The 17,492-nt window shown below is 34.1% G+C and overlaps 2 protein-coding genes across 7 annotated transcripts; both read right to left on the bottom strand.

Annotated features, from left to right (window-relative positions):
• Positions 1–2,088: 2,088 nt before the first annotated feature.
• On the bottom strand, positions 2,089–4,485 carry LOC100812159 (PAN domain-containing protein At5g03700). Its single transcript, XM_003553536.5, has one exon. It carries the CDS (start codon positions 3,990–3,992, stop codon positions 2,508–2,510), a length of 1,485 nt encoding a protein of 494 aa, XP_003553584.2. The 5' UTR covers positions 3,993–4,485; the 3' UTR covers positions 2,089–2,507.
• Positions 4,486–9,729: 5,244 nt separating this feature from the next.
• On the bottom strand, positions 9,730–16,429 carry LOC100811629 (polyadenylation and cleavage factor homolog 4). 6 transcript variants are annotated; one of them, XR_001386553.2, is made up of 8 exons: positions 15,800–16,421; positions 15,016–15,117; positions 14,470–14,727; positions 13,839–13,958; positions 13,294–13,755; positions 10,696–12,474; positions 10,400–10,501; positions 9,806–10,052 (listed from the first exon to the last, which is right to left on the bottom strand). XR_001386553.2 is itself a non-coding variant. In NM_001371757.1 (7 exons), the coding sequence occupies exons 1-7, from the start codon at positions 16,157–16,159 to the stop codon at positions 10,041–10,043; spliced, it is 3,093 nt and encodes a 1,030-aa protein (NP_001358686.1). In that variant the 5' UTR covers positions 16,160–16,429; the 3' UTR covers positions 9,730–10,040. The 6 variants fall into 6 exon arrangements, 4 of the variants coding, with proteins under 4 accessions (NP_001358686.1, XP_006604621.1, XP_006604620.1 ...); NM_001371757.1 differs by lacking the exon at positions 10,400–10,501 and having other exon boundaries at positions 9,730–10,052; positions 15,800–16,429; XR_001386552.2 differs by having other exon boundaries at positions 10,400–12,474.
• Positions 16,430–17,492: the final 1,063 nt, after the last annotated feature.

Here is a 17,492-nt window from a genome sequence, read left to right as displayed (position 1 = left end):
GATTACATTGTATTTGGATTTAATTAAGTTATTTCTATTTGTTATATGTTTTTTATTAAAATATAAAAGATGTTTGGATACTTTTTAATTGAGTTAGAAGTTGCATTTGTAATTAAGAAATTTATTATTATTTTCTCATATTGATATAATTTTTTTTTTGTTGTTTGTCAAAAAAATATGCATAAAAAAATAAAATAATTTTATTTCAGTAATACGGGTAATGGATTTAAATACACAGATATATAAGATATGGACTTGGATGTTAAAATTGGTGACTTGCATCGATATGATTGTAAACCCAAGTATTTTTTTTTTCAAACACATGCAACTATACAAGGATTTATGTTATAATATCCAACTGATTCAAAAACGGGTTCAGTAACTTTTACGAGAGAAAATCACAATGATTTTTTTCTTAATTTTTCATTAAGTGGTTAGCAACTTATGTAATTCCATGTTCACCTATATAAATCATTATTTAACTTATTGCTCACTTATACAAAGTGAGGGAAAATCACTGACTTTTCCCCCTCAAAGTCACTGAACAAGTTCCCTATTCATTCCTATTTGGTTACTTGTAAGGTGCAAAGGTTATATCTAGTCGGCTATTGCATTTATATGGAAAATTTTTACTCTCAACCAAAGATGGTAAATGAATTTGATCAGACTTAAAAAATATATGGTTGTAGTCATTATTTGTGGCATTTTTTATATTTTAATTGGTTGATTTTATTTACTTACTCTCCTCTCATCATTTTATAATCTTTATACATAGAGATAATCCTTGATCAAAGGTGATAAGGTTTCTATACTTTTTATATTGATGAATTTGATCCTCAGACTTAAAAAAATGTAGATTTAGTCTTTATGTATGACTTTTTAATTTTAATTGATTTATTTTTTTCACTTAACGCAATTTTCTGTCATATTTTATAATCCCTTGGGGTACAACTAGCAATTGAGAGGGTGATAATAGCAATCCCCGCTTTGCAATGGATCACATTTTCCAGAAGACCCATTATAGAAATAGTTCAGAAGGATAATTAGCCATATTGATCCAGCCCGTGGTAATTTTTTGTTTGGTAAGTATGCGCAAGCATCAGATAAATCAATTTTATTTATAATATCCTCTCAACTTAAAATTGGAAATTGGAAGCCTTTCAGGGGCAAAGTTCTTAACAGGAACTCCTCGTTTCACTTATCAGTTATCACAATGTCTTTGGAAAAATCAGCTCATAAGTTAGTCAAAAAATTATAAATTAGCTGACAGTTTATAAATTGAAAGTTAAGAGATGAAAAATTGAAAACTTATAAGCTAATTGATTTAATTTAAAGTGTGTGGTGATATTTTCTAATAAGTTAGTTAATAAATACAAAATGACATAAAAGTAACATGGTAGACAAAAGGGTTTTAAAAATGAAAAAAAAATAAGTAAATTGGTGAGAATATAAATAAAAAAGAAAAAAAAAACAGCTTATAAACTATAACACTAATTGAAGTAGTTTTTGAAAATAAGTTAGAAGGTATTAAAATAAATTTTTGTGTCAGATTAAACAAGTTTATTTTAGTCAAATCAATTTACAAACAATTAGAGTAGTTTGCCAAACACATTCCATATGTCCGATATCTCTGTGTGTGTATGTGTATCTAGTGAAAGAGAACTTCAAGTAAGTTTGTCCTAAAACTAAATGATCATCAATCCAGACAGTGTTTTACCTTTTGTGTGTGTGTGTGTGTGTATTGTGGGTGGGTCTTTATATATACTACAACAATAATTCAACGAGTTGTATTAGGAATTAATCAGTGAGAATTTGGAACGTTTGTGTAGATGTCTATCCTTTTGGTCCGCCTAGTGGTTGTCAGCTCAATCCATGATAATTATGAACTCGAGCTAATTAAGTACCTAATCTAGAATTTGAGAGAGTCCACGACCCTTAACTTAAATACCTAAGGTTAGTCCAACAAAGACCTAAGCAATAAGAAAACCAAGACTGAACAACATGCTACGATGGCCTTGGCTCCCTGTAATTTGACCTTACTTACTGTAGAATAATAATAATAAAAAAGGGGTCGAAGAGCAGGCCGAATTGCATTACAATATTCATTCATATCTGTGAGCAAGGAATTTGAAGTTAACTAATGCAGGCTCACTTCAAATGAGAGTTTGAAGTCAAATTGCAATATAAAAAAGACACGTCCGACAGCAAAACTAGACAAAGAATTTATTTAGTTTAAGTTGAGTCTATGATGCTGATTGGTGACATGTTTCTGAAAGGTTTCATTCCGCACTCCAAACCGGCACTTGCGTTGGTCAACCTTTTCACCGGAACTCAACCCATGCATTTGCTTTGTATAAATAAGGAGAGTCACATCACATGCGGAGGTGCGCCAACCACTATCATTGTTTGCAAGTGGGAAGATCATAAGAGAAAACAAACATTAGATTAGATGGACCCCACCAATCCAAATGCATTCTGATTCTGCCATAATAACATAAACAACAATGTCAACTTTGAGCACATGCGTCACCCCTTGCGTCATGGGCATTGCTCATTTCTATGAATCTAAAACTTGCGGATCCAAGATTCTTATACGGGCCGGGCGAACCCCATTCCTCTTCCTTCACCCCTCTCCTCTTTCTCCATCTCGTCACGCAAAATCCGGTTCCAATAATAATAACCCCAACCCCAACCAAAACCGTAACCACAACCCCAACCCGTATCCAAACCCGGTTCTTTCCTCGTTCCTCTTTTTTAACCTTGAAGTAACCCACTTTTGACCCATCCCCAGTACCCACCATTGTCTGGATCGGATAGTCCAACATATAACAAAACCCGGTTGCGTTGCTATACAGCGCCCCCCAGCAGCTACAGTTGTTCTGGCACAATCCCTCACAATCCGCCCAAGACGACGTCGTTAGGTGCCTTACTAGCTCCTTATGCGGTGCTTCCACTCCCGTTCTTCTCAGCACCCAGTAACTGCTTTTACTTCCACCAATCCCTTCACTACTACACAAGTCCCCAGACGACTCTCCACCAACATCTTTAAAACACCCATCCGGTTCGAACCGGGTTCGGTTTTCTAAACAGGAGCACCCAGACCCTCCCGGAGTGCACAAACCGTACGAACCGCAGGAGCGGGGGAGGTCGCAGGCTTCAGTAATAGCCTGGTAGTTGAGCTGCCACGTGGAACCGTCCCAGTAGTAACCCTTCAGATTCCCGTCCGGTTCCAACCGCACGAACAAAAACGACGACGTTTGTTGGAACGTGTTGAACTTTTGAACATCCGTGGGCTTCTCGTCGGTTGTCTGATACATCCCGAGGTAACCCTCCGGGTTGACTCGGGCGTAAATCGGTCCCTGCCCTTCCTTTACTTCCGCTTTTGCTCCCAGTGGCGTGCGTTTCCAATATAATTGGACATGGTTTTCGTATAACCCCATGAAATCGTTGCCTAACCTCATGGAATAAATGCCGTTGGAGGACAAAAGAGTCATGTTGGAGGTGAAATTCTGGTCCTGGACGAGAGTATTTTTGGGAAAGTGAAAACTCTCCCATAGGGGAATGCCATTGTGGTGAACTTGTAAATTGGAGCTGTTGAGGAGCACCACGCGGTCTCCGTTTGTGGCGGTTGACCACAAAACGAGCGTTTCGGGGTCGGACAGGACGAGGCTGCCGTTGAAGAAGAGGCGCGTGTTGTCGGACCATGATGGCGCGTGGGATGGGTTGGCCACCCAGAATGGCTCCGAGGATGCCACGTGGAGGACCGCCAGTGCCAGCTGGTTTTGGTTCACGCGGAGGAAGCCTAGAGAGAAGTTGCCACTATGATCGCTCAGAACTGCTTGAAACGGCGTCGTCCAAGACTCTGGCGTCACAGAGAAGCCTATGTGAAGCTCTTGTGGGATGGAAGTGGTTGCGGTTTCAGAGCATGTCAGCGTATATAGAAAGAGAATCGCTAGAAACTGGAGGTGATGAGTTTGCAACATGTTGAACATCACAGTTCTTGGCGTAGCATATCGAAAGTGAGTTGATGAAGGTGGTAGGAGATTTATAAGGTTTAGGCTCTATCTGTATATAAAATGGAGTAATTAAAATTTCATACAGCAGTAGTATTAATTTAAGATGTTCGAGAAGGAAAAATAAAATATGGCTGCTCGTGTATTGGTACACATTTTTGATAGACTGTGACTGTCAGACTGTATAAAATAACATTAGTTGTTGAACAAAATGCTTAACAAGCAAAATACACATTAATTAAGTATTTTAATTTTAAAAATAATTTATATGATGTTTTATAATTAAATGATTGCATAATTTTTTTTATATTAATGCATAATTTTTTTTATATTAATGCATAATTTTTTTTATCTTATGGAGAATTTAGAAAACAACAACGGATTCACCGCCCATACAACAAGTAAGTAAATAATAAAATAATATATGAAAATTGTTGAGAAATATTAATATATTTTCTCTATTTTTATTCAGGGTATATATATCCATCCACCTTTTGTGATTAATAATGCAAACGGTTCTAATTAAGAATTTGGGAAGTCTTGCACACGAACTAGCCATATATATATATATATCACATCTTGAATTTTAATTTGATTTGGGTTATTATCAAAGTTAAACAAGCTTCCGCCAGTTTAACTACAACTTTAGATATATAATAGTGCATATTGGGATCATTTTCTAACCTTACCACGTTTGGTGACAACACTTTGAAAACAACGAGGAGCTCATGGATAATATAATATGGGTGGTGTTAACGTGTAGAGTTTCCAAGTTGCAACGTCCTTTGAATTTTGATGTTGGTGGGTGTACGTGGTAATTCACGGTGGAAGATGTGGCAATAGTGGTAAGTCTATGGTCAGGTGAAAGTCTTATACGTGAACAGTGATAATCTCTGCCATTTATAGGTGTGGGCTTTTGGGTTGAAATGAACCAGGCGATACTTTTTTTTATAAGTACAAGTTACAAGTGTTTTTTTTTTTCAAAGACAATCGTGTTTCAAGTTAATACAACTATTATTATTATGGGGTGAACATTTTTTTTTAAATAGAGTATAATTTAACGTTTGTATATTCAAAATTTAAATTAAAAATGATTGATTAAGAAAAAATAATCTTGCACGAGTGAATTCACGCTTGATAGATAGGTGAGACTTATTAATAAGTGATGCAATTGACTAACCAACATCCAGTACACTTGAGTAGTGATTTCTAGCTAACTTTCAATTGACAAGGTCGAAGTTCTCATATCAACTTAGTTGAACCTGAGTGTCCAGACTCCAAATAACTAAAATAAGTTAGGTCATTGTTGTGTGTAGGCAAGTGGATGCAGTGAACCCTAAATGAGTCAGAAATCAGTATAGATTAGTAGAGTTATATTTGACAAGCTGCTTAGCTAGCTCAGCTAGTATTGACCAATAAAAGAAAATCTGGATCTACAAATAGCGATGACTTTTTTAGAATTTAATGTTGGTAGGTATTTGGTTATATTTTTGTTACAACATTTTTGCAATGAATCATTAGTTTTTATTTTTTAGAAAATATATTACTACTTTTGATTAGATTATAATTTTATTTTAATTATCTCAATAAGGAAAACTAGTCATTCATGTGTTTTAACAAATTAAAATGACAGACAGTCCGACAAAGTAATTTTTTTTTCCTAGAATACTAAAATGTTTTACAGTTCAATTTCCAAATACAGTATTTTTGTTGGTTCACGGGATAGAAATTCAAGTTTCTCAAGCATATGCAATTCTAAATGTTGATCCTAAGATTCATGTATATGAAAAATAATTTCATTAGGAGGAGTTTTCATCTTTTACACTATTTAATTATACCATGAGAATTATATATAAATAATTAACAATAAAATCTACAGTAAAGTTCATGTGCTATAATTTAACTTTTGATATTAGTCATTATGTGTTCATGCAAAATTAATGTTTACAAATGAAAGGAACACTTAGAAACCGAAAAAAGGAGATTTTGCGGTTCAAGTATGAAATCATGCATAATACTTCAAAAAGTGTGTAAGTCAGTAGAAATATTATTGATGTATGTATAAAGTCAGAAGAATTGGTGGAGCTATTTAATTTCATCAACCTCCCCCTCAACATGTTCCAACAGCGGCAAGATTCGGGCACTTCCGCACTTGCATTGCATGTAGCCATTGTTATGTTTTAAATTCTCACTAATACATCTGCACGTGTTTGAGATCATAACCCCAAAATGCTCAATGGAGTTGCCATAGCTCACTAAGACGAAATGGTTGACATTTGACATTGGCCATGTCTTATCACAGATTTCTAGTGGCAAAATGACATACAATAAGATTAATTACTAGCCCATGGATTTTGAATAAAAAGTGTAAAGTTACTTATAAAAAAGTGAAGACACCACAGGGGTTTCACATTCAGAAACAGCTGTCAATTAAAAGGGTTGGCTATTTGTCAATCAACTACTATTTCACAATTTAATTTAATGCCAATAAAAAAGATTATTCCACAGTTTAAATTAAACTTAAATATGTTTTTAGTTTTTTAAATCTAATTTATTTTTTTAATTTTTTAAATTTGAAGTTATTTTTTAGTATATAGAATCCATGTCGTTTTGCAAACTTTGAACTAAACAAAAAAAAATCATATTTTTGATATTTTTAGCATGATAGTTTGATTTTTTATTTTATATTTTAAATTATATTTTACGGTGATTAAAAAATATAATAATCAAATCAGTAAAAAAAATAAAAAATCCATTAATCACTTTAAAAGTTGTTTTAATTTTTTTATTGAGTTGATTTTGATAGTTTCAAACTACCCAAAAATTATACTTTAAAATATAAAATAGAAAATTAAATTATGATGGTAAAAAATATCAAAAAGTGTGAATTTCTTATTTTTTGTTTGATTCCTACTTTGTAGAAGGATAAAAAGATAACATTTTACGTATTCTAACGACTAAAAAAATAATCTTAAATTTAAAGGACAAAAAAAAGTCTCACGAAGTAAAAACATATTTAATTCTTTAAATAATAATTTTTATTAGAAAATAAAAATTCTCTTAAAAGAATTACTCTTATAAAAATGCTCTTATATTTCTCTTCCCTTTTGATCTTTAATTTCATTGATCTAAACTCTAAAGTACTGCATATATGCTGAAGCCTTAGTTTCCCTGGTCTCTTCCCCATGAACTTCAAAGTTGACTTTCATGCTCGAGAAAACATAATTCTCTAGCTATAATGACCTTCAGCTCATGTGTAGTATATACATCTCTACATGTGCGCGCATATGTGCATGGTGCAATGACGTGTATTGACTCCCATAATTAAGTTTTAATTACCAAGCATTTTTAGTGTGGGAACCCATTGGTGTACATACTCACAGCCAGATCCCCAATACGGATAGTATAACCACATAAAAGAGCAAGGATGTATCCGATTAATTAATAAACATAAAGAAAAGGAAGACCTATTCTAACTGTTTTGTTCACGAGTCCATTGCATATACAGTACAATAAACCATATGCCAAAATTGGGAAATTATAAGATTGACTTATAGTTAAAGGAAGAAAAGGAGAAGAAATTAGCATTACTTTCACATACGGCATTTGATAAGGCATTTAATTTTTTCTCTATTGAATTTATTTTACACGGTAAATCTTATTAAATTCGGATAAAGATAAACGATAAATAGGTGAAATAGGAGCCAAACCATTTTTTCTCTCGTCACTAAGATATCTTCATAAGTGAAGATCATGAGACTAATCCTCAAGACGTAGAGATCACGAAAGTTAATTTTGTCTCTTCCAACAAAGTTCTTTTCATACACATGACTAGAGGTTCACTCCCCTTTGTCAACATACTTAAATAATACAATTATCTATCAATTATGTTGGACCTTGTTGATTCCAAACAAATATACTAATGATTCACTTAATGTGAAGGTCATTAACCTAATTGTTATTTTGTTATAGATCCCTCATACTGAAATTGAAACTAAAACTCAAACTGATACTTCCCCTTAATTTTCTTCTAGATGTTTTTTTATGTTATTTCCTTCTAGATGTAACAATTAATTATACGTCTGTTTCATTATAATTGTCATATAAGAAATAAAAAATTGTCTAAATATAATTGTCATTTTATTTTTTTAATACAATATTAATTATTTTTTTCACTTGTATCCCTTATATGATGAACTACAAAATCTAGAAATGAATTAATGAAGATATAAGATTAATGTTGTAAAATTTTTACTCTCTTTCATCTATTTATTACTATTTTTGGTCTATCTAAAACAACCTTAAATAACTATTATTTGGAAACAGAGGGAGTAAGAAATTACTACATAATAGATTTAAGGCTAAATGTTATCTTTTTTGCATTATGTTTGTGTTTTTTTTTTTACTTTTGGTACTTAAAAATTTTGTTTTAGTTTTTTATGTTTTTGAAAATTTTATTTTAGTCATTTTTTTTTTATTTTCCGTTAAAAATATTAGTGCTTCGTTAATGTTTTAAATTTTGAAAAAATTAAAAATTAATTGTTTTACTTAGTGCTCCTTCAAAATAGAGGGATTTGCATGAGATTGTGAATAATTTAGCCCATAACTGGACGCTATATATATTTGAAAAGAAAGGATTTCCTTAAAGCAATTTCATCTTGTTATATAGGATGCCTAGTAGAACTCTCAACAGCTTTATCTATATCAGCAATTCAGCCTCATAAAAAATTGAGGGGTGACTTGCCTCCTAATTCAAGTGAAACTTGTTTCAAGATGCTCCTTGCTGCAGCCTGCATTATCTCACGGCCTGTTTGTGTTGAACCAATAAAGATCACATGATAATTTAAAAGTGTCCGTGCTTCTTTTAGTCACCAAGATAGATTAAGCAGTCTTATAATATTTAAGATCTTGGTACTTCTAAATATTTGACATGTAAATTTAATTACCTTTATGCACTCTTACCTAATAAATTTTGTGACAATTAATTTTATTTTAATTTATTTAATACACAAAAATTAATTATCACAAAATTAATTATATAAATTTACGTATACATTAAATATATATTAAAATTATTGCACCAAAATTAATTACCACAAAATTTATCATATAAATTTACATGTACAATAAATATACATTAAAAATTTTAATATTACATATAATAACATTAATTATTTTATAATATAATTGACCTATTAACTTAATTAATTAGAGCGTTGTGTTAATAATTTAAAAGTCACATGTTATCTTATATTAGTTCATATGGATTACATATCTATAAATTTATAATTTTGAAAAAATGAAAAAAAATTTATTAATGCACAAAACAATTACCTAAAAAGACTACCAATAAAAAGTATAGTGAGCCTAATATGATTATATGCATATTTATATCGCAGTTTACAAAAATGTTTCAATAGTTGCTTCTCCTAAATTGAATTTTCAGATTAAGTTTTAACATCAAACATACTTTTAAGAAGAAATCAAACATTATTTCAAACTCTCCCACCGGCAAACCAAACATGCCTATGAAGGTGAGAAATTCAGGAAAGCAATGTCCAGGAAACAGGTTATGTTACTTCCAATTCCCTCCTGAACAACGGGGGAAATTTAATTTTACAGACACAGATAACGTTATCGAACATTTGGATTACCATGGTCATGGTTCATTTGCCTAGTATTATCGCATTTATATATTTTGACAACTACGCAATTATTTTAGATTAACAAATGCAGAAAATCCGCCTCTCCATAGTTGAAATAAAGTTAACACAACCACATCAACGACCAAGTTTAGCTGCAAAAACTTATCTCGCATTTACATATTTTGACCACTACGCAATTCTTTTTTTGGGTACAAGAAAAATAAAAGCACAAAATTTGTTTGACCGCTCTAAGAACCAGTTAGAGGCAATAAATTTTAAGTATAAAAGACCATCAAAATTTATTATGCAATGTGAAACTGGGTGGGTTACCCTTGGTAAGCTTCTGACTACGCCATAGCTCAAATGCTATAGAAGCAAACCATTAATCATTATCCTGCAAAAATAGAACAGGTCTAATCAAATTACTATAAAAAATTTAAACACACCCCTTCAAGTAGACAAATTGAAGCTTTGATGTTTAAACATCAAACTGGAAGGAGAGGTGCTATATGTTACGAATCCCACGAATTGCACCAACAGCGTGCAAATCTTTCCCCCACACGTGCCCAGGTTATTTGTTCTAATTATACGCACAGCTTATTAAATAATTTTTTTTTCTTACAGCAAAAAGATTTACTAAATAAAATGAAAATATGGTATTATATTATCTGTTGCTCACGCTGCAATACACACAACAAAACCAATTGAAAACCATGTGCTTGTGCTTCTCAATTCTCACACCTGCCTTCCATGGTGCACGACATGCCAGTGGCATAGGTTAAGCATGGCTTCTAATTTCGCATTCTTAAGCATGCCTTTCAGCACTCCATTCTCTCATAATTGCTGCATATGTTAGGTGCATGGTGGGAGGATGAAACAACCCGAAAAAAAAAAAAGAGGAAAATTGAGAGAAATAAGCGGAAGGAGAAAAAAAAATCTGTTTTCCACGTTATTCGTGAGAGATGCACGAATTTTACTATCCTAACATGCATTTTTCAACTGGAAGACGTCCACTAATATCAGATAATAGGCCTTACCGAATTGGTGATCACTGAGTTCTCTGATAAGCATTTGGCATGAATGATGGGACCCACATTTCTACTTTCCATCTCACAATTGACATCTGAAAAGTTCATGTAAACGGCCCCTTTGAACATCCACTCGTTCCTGTCATGACAGCACACATCTTCAAATAGCTCGCCACACAATACACACAGACACTGGTTTTCATCTGCTAGAACCATCGTATCCAATTGACTGCTGTCTATTTTTTTGTCTTGTAAATCAACAGAGTCAGTAAACTCGGACTCAGATGAATATTCTGTCCTGCCAGCAATCCAATCAATTGACTTAGCATACCAACTTCTTGATGCCTTAATTGGACCATGTTCTCTTGCGGCATGCCACTCCAAGTGTCTATTAAACAGTTCTTGTTTAAGCTTAATACCACAAACTTTGCAATTATGAGGGAAATCATCCCATAATTCCCTAATTACTGATGGGTGGAATTCTCGAATTACATTAGGTCTAAAATCAAAGCCGATGAGATTTCTGATTTCCGTGCTAGTTGATTGAGGTGAGGCATGAGAGATTTTTGTAGCAGCATCTACCTTATCTCCGGAAGATGATACTGGGATAGCTGCAGAACCAGAAATTGATGTAACTGGTAAAGAACAACTGGTGGTAATTATTTCAGTTTGATCTTTGGATCCCTTCGGCGCTTCACTTGGTACCGTAGTTGGTGATTCTGTTTCTGCAGATATCAAGCCCTTTGCAACCAATGAGCTTAAAAGGTTTGCAATTGGATTTAATTTATTATTTTTGGCAGCATTTAAGGTTGGAGCTGAGGAACTGCTAACACTAGAGGAAGCAGGTGGTTGAGTAGAAAGCCTTTGTGGTGGTTGTCCAGCCTTTCCTTGAGGTTTTTTTGGCAGAGTAGATGAATCATTATGCAGAGGATCTAATGAAGATGGTGATGCCACAGCAGACCCTGAAGAAATTAATGTGGTAGGCCTGCCAGACTGAGTAGGTTGAACCCCAGTCTGAGATGGATCCTCCCTTGAATCCAGATTACTGGAAATTGATTTCTTGGGGATGATTCCACTCTTGACAGGTACAGCTGACAAATTATTTGTGCTCAACTGTTCTGAAGTTTCTCTGGTTAAAGAAACTTTAGACTGGGGCAGCTTAGTTTTAGCAGTAACTTCAGTCTGAGATGGGTTCAGCTGCTTTTGCTGAAGCTTTGGTCGAAAAGAAGTCATGGAAGATAATGGGCCGTGCATGTCCCTTTCCTGTGATCTTCGCAAGTTACCAACCTGAACAATTGGATGACCGGTAGGTGAGCGATCTCTAATATGCTGACTTATCGGACCTCCCAAAAATCGAGAGGTTTTGAGATTCTGGGGCAATTCTTGGTCAGCAAAATTTTGCATTGAATGAGTATGGTGTACTGCTCCTGGCAGTGATGGAGACTGTTGCCGCAAAGGTGACTGCCCAGAAGGGGATTCAGTTTCCCCAGAATCAAATTGTTGTCCCACAAATTTGGCCATTCCTACTACTGCATTCGATGTAAAGGATTGGTTCCCCTTCTTGACAGCCAAAGAACTTGGGTTGGCTGGTAATCCACTAAGAGTTGACACAAATCCTTCTGAGTAACCTGGCTTTAGATTCAACTTATCAATTGAGTGGTGCTTCTGCAATTGCCAGGATGACGGTGGATGACCCCCAAAACCAGGTGGTTGTTTCTTAGCAGTGGATATTTCTCTATCGACCTTTGCTCCAAAAGGGCGTGTGATTTGGAGGTGATCTTCACCTTCCTGCACATGGAAAAAATAAATCAGTCAAGTATAACCAACAAAATATATATATAATTTCAGATCAATGTATTAATTTGTGACACATCCGTAATTAAAGGCTTTGTAATTAGGGATTAAGTGGTTTAATTATTAGGGTTTGAATGTTTTGGAACCGGGATATCTTATGCAAATTAAATTAGGATTTTTTATTTGTTTGTATTAGGATATTTAGAACTTCGGATTGCTCGGTTTTGATAAATTAGTGTTTGTTTTAATCAACAAAATTAGGGATATTATCTTAGAGAATTCAGGCATTCAGCCCTAGAATGATTACAAAAGAATTTATTTGATACAAGAGTTAAATATTAGGGAAAATTGCATGTTACCACACTATTAATCCTATTGCACTAACTACCAAGCAATTTACCCCTTCCTTTAATATGACTTTCTGAAATGTTCCCCATCTTTCAAGATAGGGATTGATCCTCATAATTAGAATAAGCTTACACAAGTGACTTTCAATGGGATAAAACGACTATGAATGATGTTCTAATTGTGCAAAAAGTGATAAGCTTATACCTTAAGTGGATCTGATTAAAATTAGACACCATTAACTGGTCTTAATTGTTACGTGAAAAAATTACTGGTGGGGCAAGTGCTTTTCAAATCAGCAAGAGTTTTATTAATTTGGAGGACATGGGACACAATTGCAAAATAATTACAAAAAATCATGTTAAAACAAAGAGGAATGCACTTCGTTTTATAAATTAGGAGAAAGGAGAAAAACTGCAATTGGATGAATAAATGGCAAAGTGCAACTGACCCTTTTGGCAAGCTTACCAAATTCTCATCATCTGCCATCCATGTGTCTGTGCTCAAATTGCTTGATACATTGGCTCCATGATCAGTCAAACCAATGTTCATCTCACCCCACATGAACTCCTCTTCTTCAGAAGTTTTCCAGTTACCTGACATCAAATTGTTCCGTATGTCAGTTGTGCTTTGTCTTGGCTGACGATGTGCATCCAAATTCGTGAGCTTTGGTGCTTCACGATTTGAATAACTACGCTTGAGATTGAAACCATTTCTTTGCCCAGATGTAGTATCTGGATCACCACCATCTGTTTTGAACCATGTTTTGTCATGTCCTAAATCAATGAGCTTACTTCCAGTTCTTCCAGCCCCTGAGACCAAATTACTTGAAATGACAGAACTATATTCACTGCCTCCGTATGATGACCCATCCATGCTCTTTTCAGGAACAGAATCATTAAATACATCTCTATGTGTGTGCTGATTATTCTGCAATATACACCACTACATTAAAATATGACAACTGATAGAGTGAATAGTATAAAGAGGAAAAGAAAAGCTACTTCACATACAAGCATGTTAATCCTAGGATCCAGCCATGGTCGTGCAGCACTCAAAGCTCTATCTGGCCTCTCCGAATCCTCATTTGAGTTTAAAACAGCTCCAGTCATATCATTAACTACCCCTTTACTCTTCATGACATAAAAAAGGGCATGGAAAAAGAAATAAGTACAAGAGATGGTCGACCAAAAGACTTGAATTGTGAATCAAACTTTAAGATACAGATACAAAATCAAAAAAGAAATCTAAAATATGTACATAAAAATAATATGAAGATGGTGTTCAAAACATTACTAATGTCTAAAATGTTTAATAGCAGTAGCACATGTCACATGTCAAACCATAAACAGAACCACATAATCAAGATAATTCATGATTAAGAAGAATAAAGAAATTCAAATTAGTTCAACGGATAATTCCAATACAAATACACTTATCGCAAGAATACTGTATAGTGTCTCATATTCAAGATGAAAAACAGCATGTCTTCCAGTCCTGTTTCATCATCCAAGGAACAAATGACTGCAAATTTCAGTACATCACAAAAAATTCTGTAACAGTATCCAATCTTGACTGATTCCCATCAAAATCCATCATTTTAAACCTTTAAAGGACAAGTTTTGATGCAATGGTTTCACTTACCCTACTTGACTGCTGAAGACGCTGCCTTTCTAAATACTTGGGATTCACATGGATACTATGAGGTGGGCGTTGTGACTGCAAATCACTTCTGACTGTAGCAGATACTGAAGCTGAACTATTGACTGCAGGTGCAAAGCCAAGTTCCTTCTCAATCATCTGAAGGGACTGAGGAGGAAAGACTCCTTTCCAAGTTCCAAAAAGATGTTGCATACTTGAATGAACACAAGGATCAACCTGTTTGTAAGCCTTGCAGAATACCTAAAATGTAAAGTAGTAGTACCTAGTTAAAAATAGGTGTATAGAATTAGAAAACATATATCACACGAAAAATGCAAAGGGAAATATTGGTTCTATTTCATTATAATTAGATTATTTATTTTTTAGGCAAATACAAGAATTCTTACAATCTCTTGATTCATGTAACTGACTTTTATCAGAACAGTTCACTATAAAATTTCATAACTTCACAATCTAAAGCATTGATCATATAAGCATATCAAAATAAAGGTGTGAAGGTAAAATGGTCAAAGATAATAAATATCTGACCTCAGGTAGTCTGTAAGCAAAATATTTTATATAATCCCGTCCGATATTCTTAACAATACTGTCTAAGAGATAAAGAGATGGCAGTTTTTGATCACTTGGAACCTGGAAAGTCAAGAACACATTTCAATTAAGCAAGACCTTATTTCCATAATACAAAGACACAATGAGAGAAATAAGATTGCCCTGACATATGAAAACAAGGGAAACAACTGCAATCAACGATATCTAATCCAATTAAAAGTTAGTATCAAATTTCACCAAAAGTGGACTTTAGCATTGAGATTGGAAACTGTTAGGGTTCACTTTTCTCTTGCAAATGAAAAAATCCATGTTTTCCAGGATTCTCAATCCCCTGTGCATACCAAAACCACTCCCCAATGGTGCTAATTACCAGTTACCCACGTAGTCAAAATACCAAGCTACCGTCATTTGGCCAAAGGACAGTATTTGTTTTTCTTTGTAACTCTGATTGGAAAACTAATTATGTTTTTCGTTCTTTTAAGGTGCAGGGCAGAGTGTACCATTTAAGAACCAATCTACATCTACAGGGCCAATGAAATGAGATGAAATTAAATTTCAACAAATTATGAATGCCCTTTTTCTGACTAGCATTCATTTCCATCTAGGTACAACACTAACCCAATTCATCAACGTATAGCATGGCAAACAATAACACCACTCCTCACTAGTCAGAGAGATTAACTCGGATTGCTCTTTCTTCATTCCAAATCCATTACAATTCAACTCAACAAACTTAACGTAAACAACTACACATTTTGTTCACCTCTAGAATATTATCATAAACAGCAGCAGCAATTGCCTTGGCAGCAGAAAGGTTCTCTCCGGCAATAATAGTCAAGTTGGTAATTATCGGCTTCGAATTGAAAGTGAGCTCAGCAAGCGCAGTCTTGTACTGAGTCACAAGCTCTTGGTGCGGCGGAGGCTGCGGCTGGTACCCGCCGCCACCGCCACGACCCAAATCGCTGATTTCGGAGTCTCTGCCATATGCTCGAAACCTCGTAGACGGCAACGTAGTAACTGCCGTAGGGCGTTGAGGTAACTGTCGGGCGTTGAGTTCCTCGATCAATCGAGGCTTCTTGGGACCAGGTTCTCTCGATCTGTCCAACGATCTCTCCATGTTCATTCGAATCAAATGCAAACGAATTTAAAACCCTAATCCTAACCTTTATTGGTTCTCGCGCCGGTTTTATTGGGGAGGGGGAATGAATCGAAGAGAAGTTCGGATTTAAAATTGTAGAGGGCGATTTGAGATAAACCCTAATCCTAATTTACATGAATTAATAAAAATAAAAAAATAAAAGAGAGAGATGGAAGAAGGTGGAAGGAGGTGGAGTGTTTATGAGTAGGCTGTGATCTTGGTTGGAAAAAAAAACGAAGAAGAAAGAGTTCAAAATCTTATAATGGAGTTTTTATATTTTTTTAACGGTTTCCTAAAGCTTGATAAAAAAATATCACTTTTTTTGTGTAAAGAATATACTATGTTATTATAGTGTCTAAGTTGATTAAATATGAGTTATTATAAATCATGAAACTGCCTTGGATCCTTGCACATAAAAGAAAGAATGTATCAGTTTTAAATGTTTGAAATTAACATTAAAATTTCAAATATTTTTTAAAATATTTTATTAGAAGAAAAAAAATAACGAGTAAAGTGTCTTCCTACTCAAATACACAATACATCCTCTTGCTAATTACAAAATGGTGAATGCTCAAAATATGAGTAGAGTTTACAATCGAAACAGGATTACAAGATAATGTCTCCAAACACTCTGAATCTCCTCCATCCCGCAAATCCTTACCTATCATCATTGTCCTACATTTCTAATTCTACCAAGCATCTCAATCTACCCTTGTCACGCCTCAAAAAATTCTCAAATACATATATTAATAACTCACAGGAACTTGCTTGACAAGTAATTTTCTGTTCATCCTAGCTTGGTTAATTTTCTGTTAAAAACAAATGTTTCCCACTACATCTTGCATTTCTCACATATCTTTCATATTTATCACATGCCTTAATATTGAATACTTGATATGAATCTGGCCATGAAATAAAGAAACTAAGGAGAACAATATTCAAATTAAGAATTTAGTTCACAAGTACCAGCATCAATTTGGTGATTTGGTTCATAAGTACCATTTACAAATCAATTTTATGTTGTAGTTTGAAGGATATCACAATAGGTCAGTTCTACATTGTCTAGAATAGTTTTGACTCAAGTGTTTATATGTCATTTTATGATGAGTTTTTATGGTAACTAGAAAAAGATTCAAGTCTCACACACATAAACATGCACTATGTGGATTTGTGGCATCATAAATTCAAGAACTAAACACAACAAAGATTTCCTTTTTATAGAACGGTAATTTGGAGACTTAGAAACAAAAAAAAAAGAAGAGATTTTGCAGTTCAATTGTGAAACCATAATTAAAAAAGTGTGTAAGCCAGTCAAAAA

Source organism: Glycine max, chromosome 19, assembly GCF_000004515.6.
Source record: "Glycine max cultivar Williams 82 chromosome 19, Glycine_max_v4.0, whole genome shotgun sequence".
Lineage (NCBI taxonomy): Eukaryota > Viridiplantae > Streptophyta > Magnoliopsida > Fabales > Fabaceae > Glycine > Glycine max.
The sequence above is the reverse complement of the archived record's forward strand: the minus strand, read 5'-3'. Positions and strand labels throughout refer to the sequence as shown.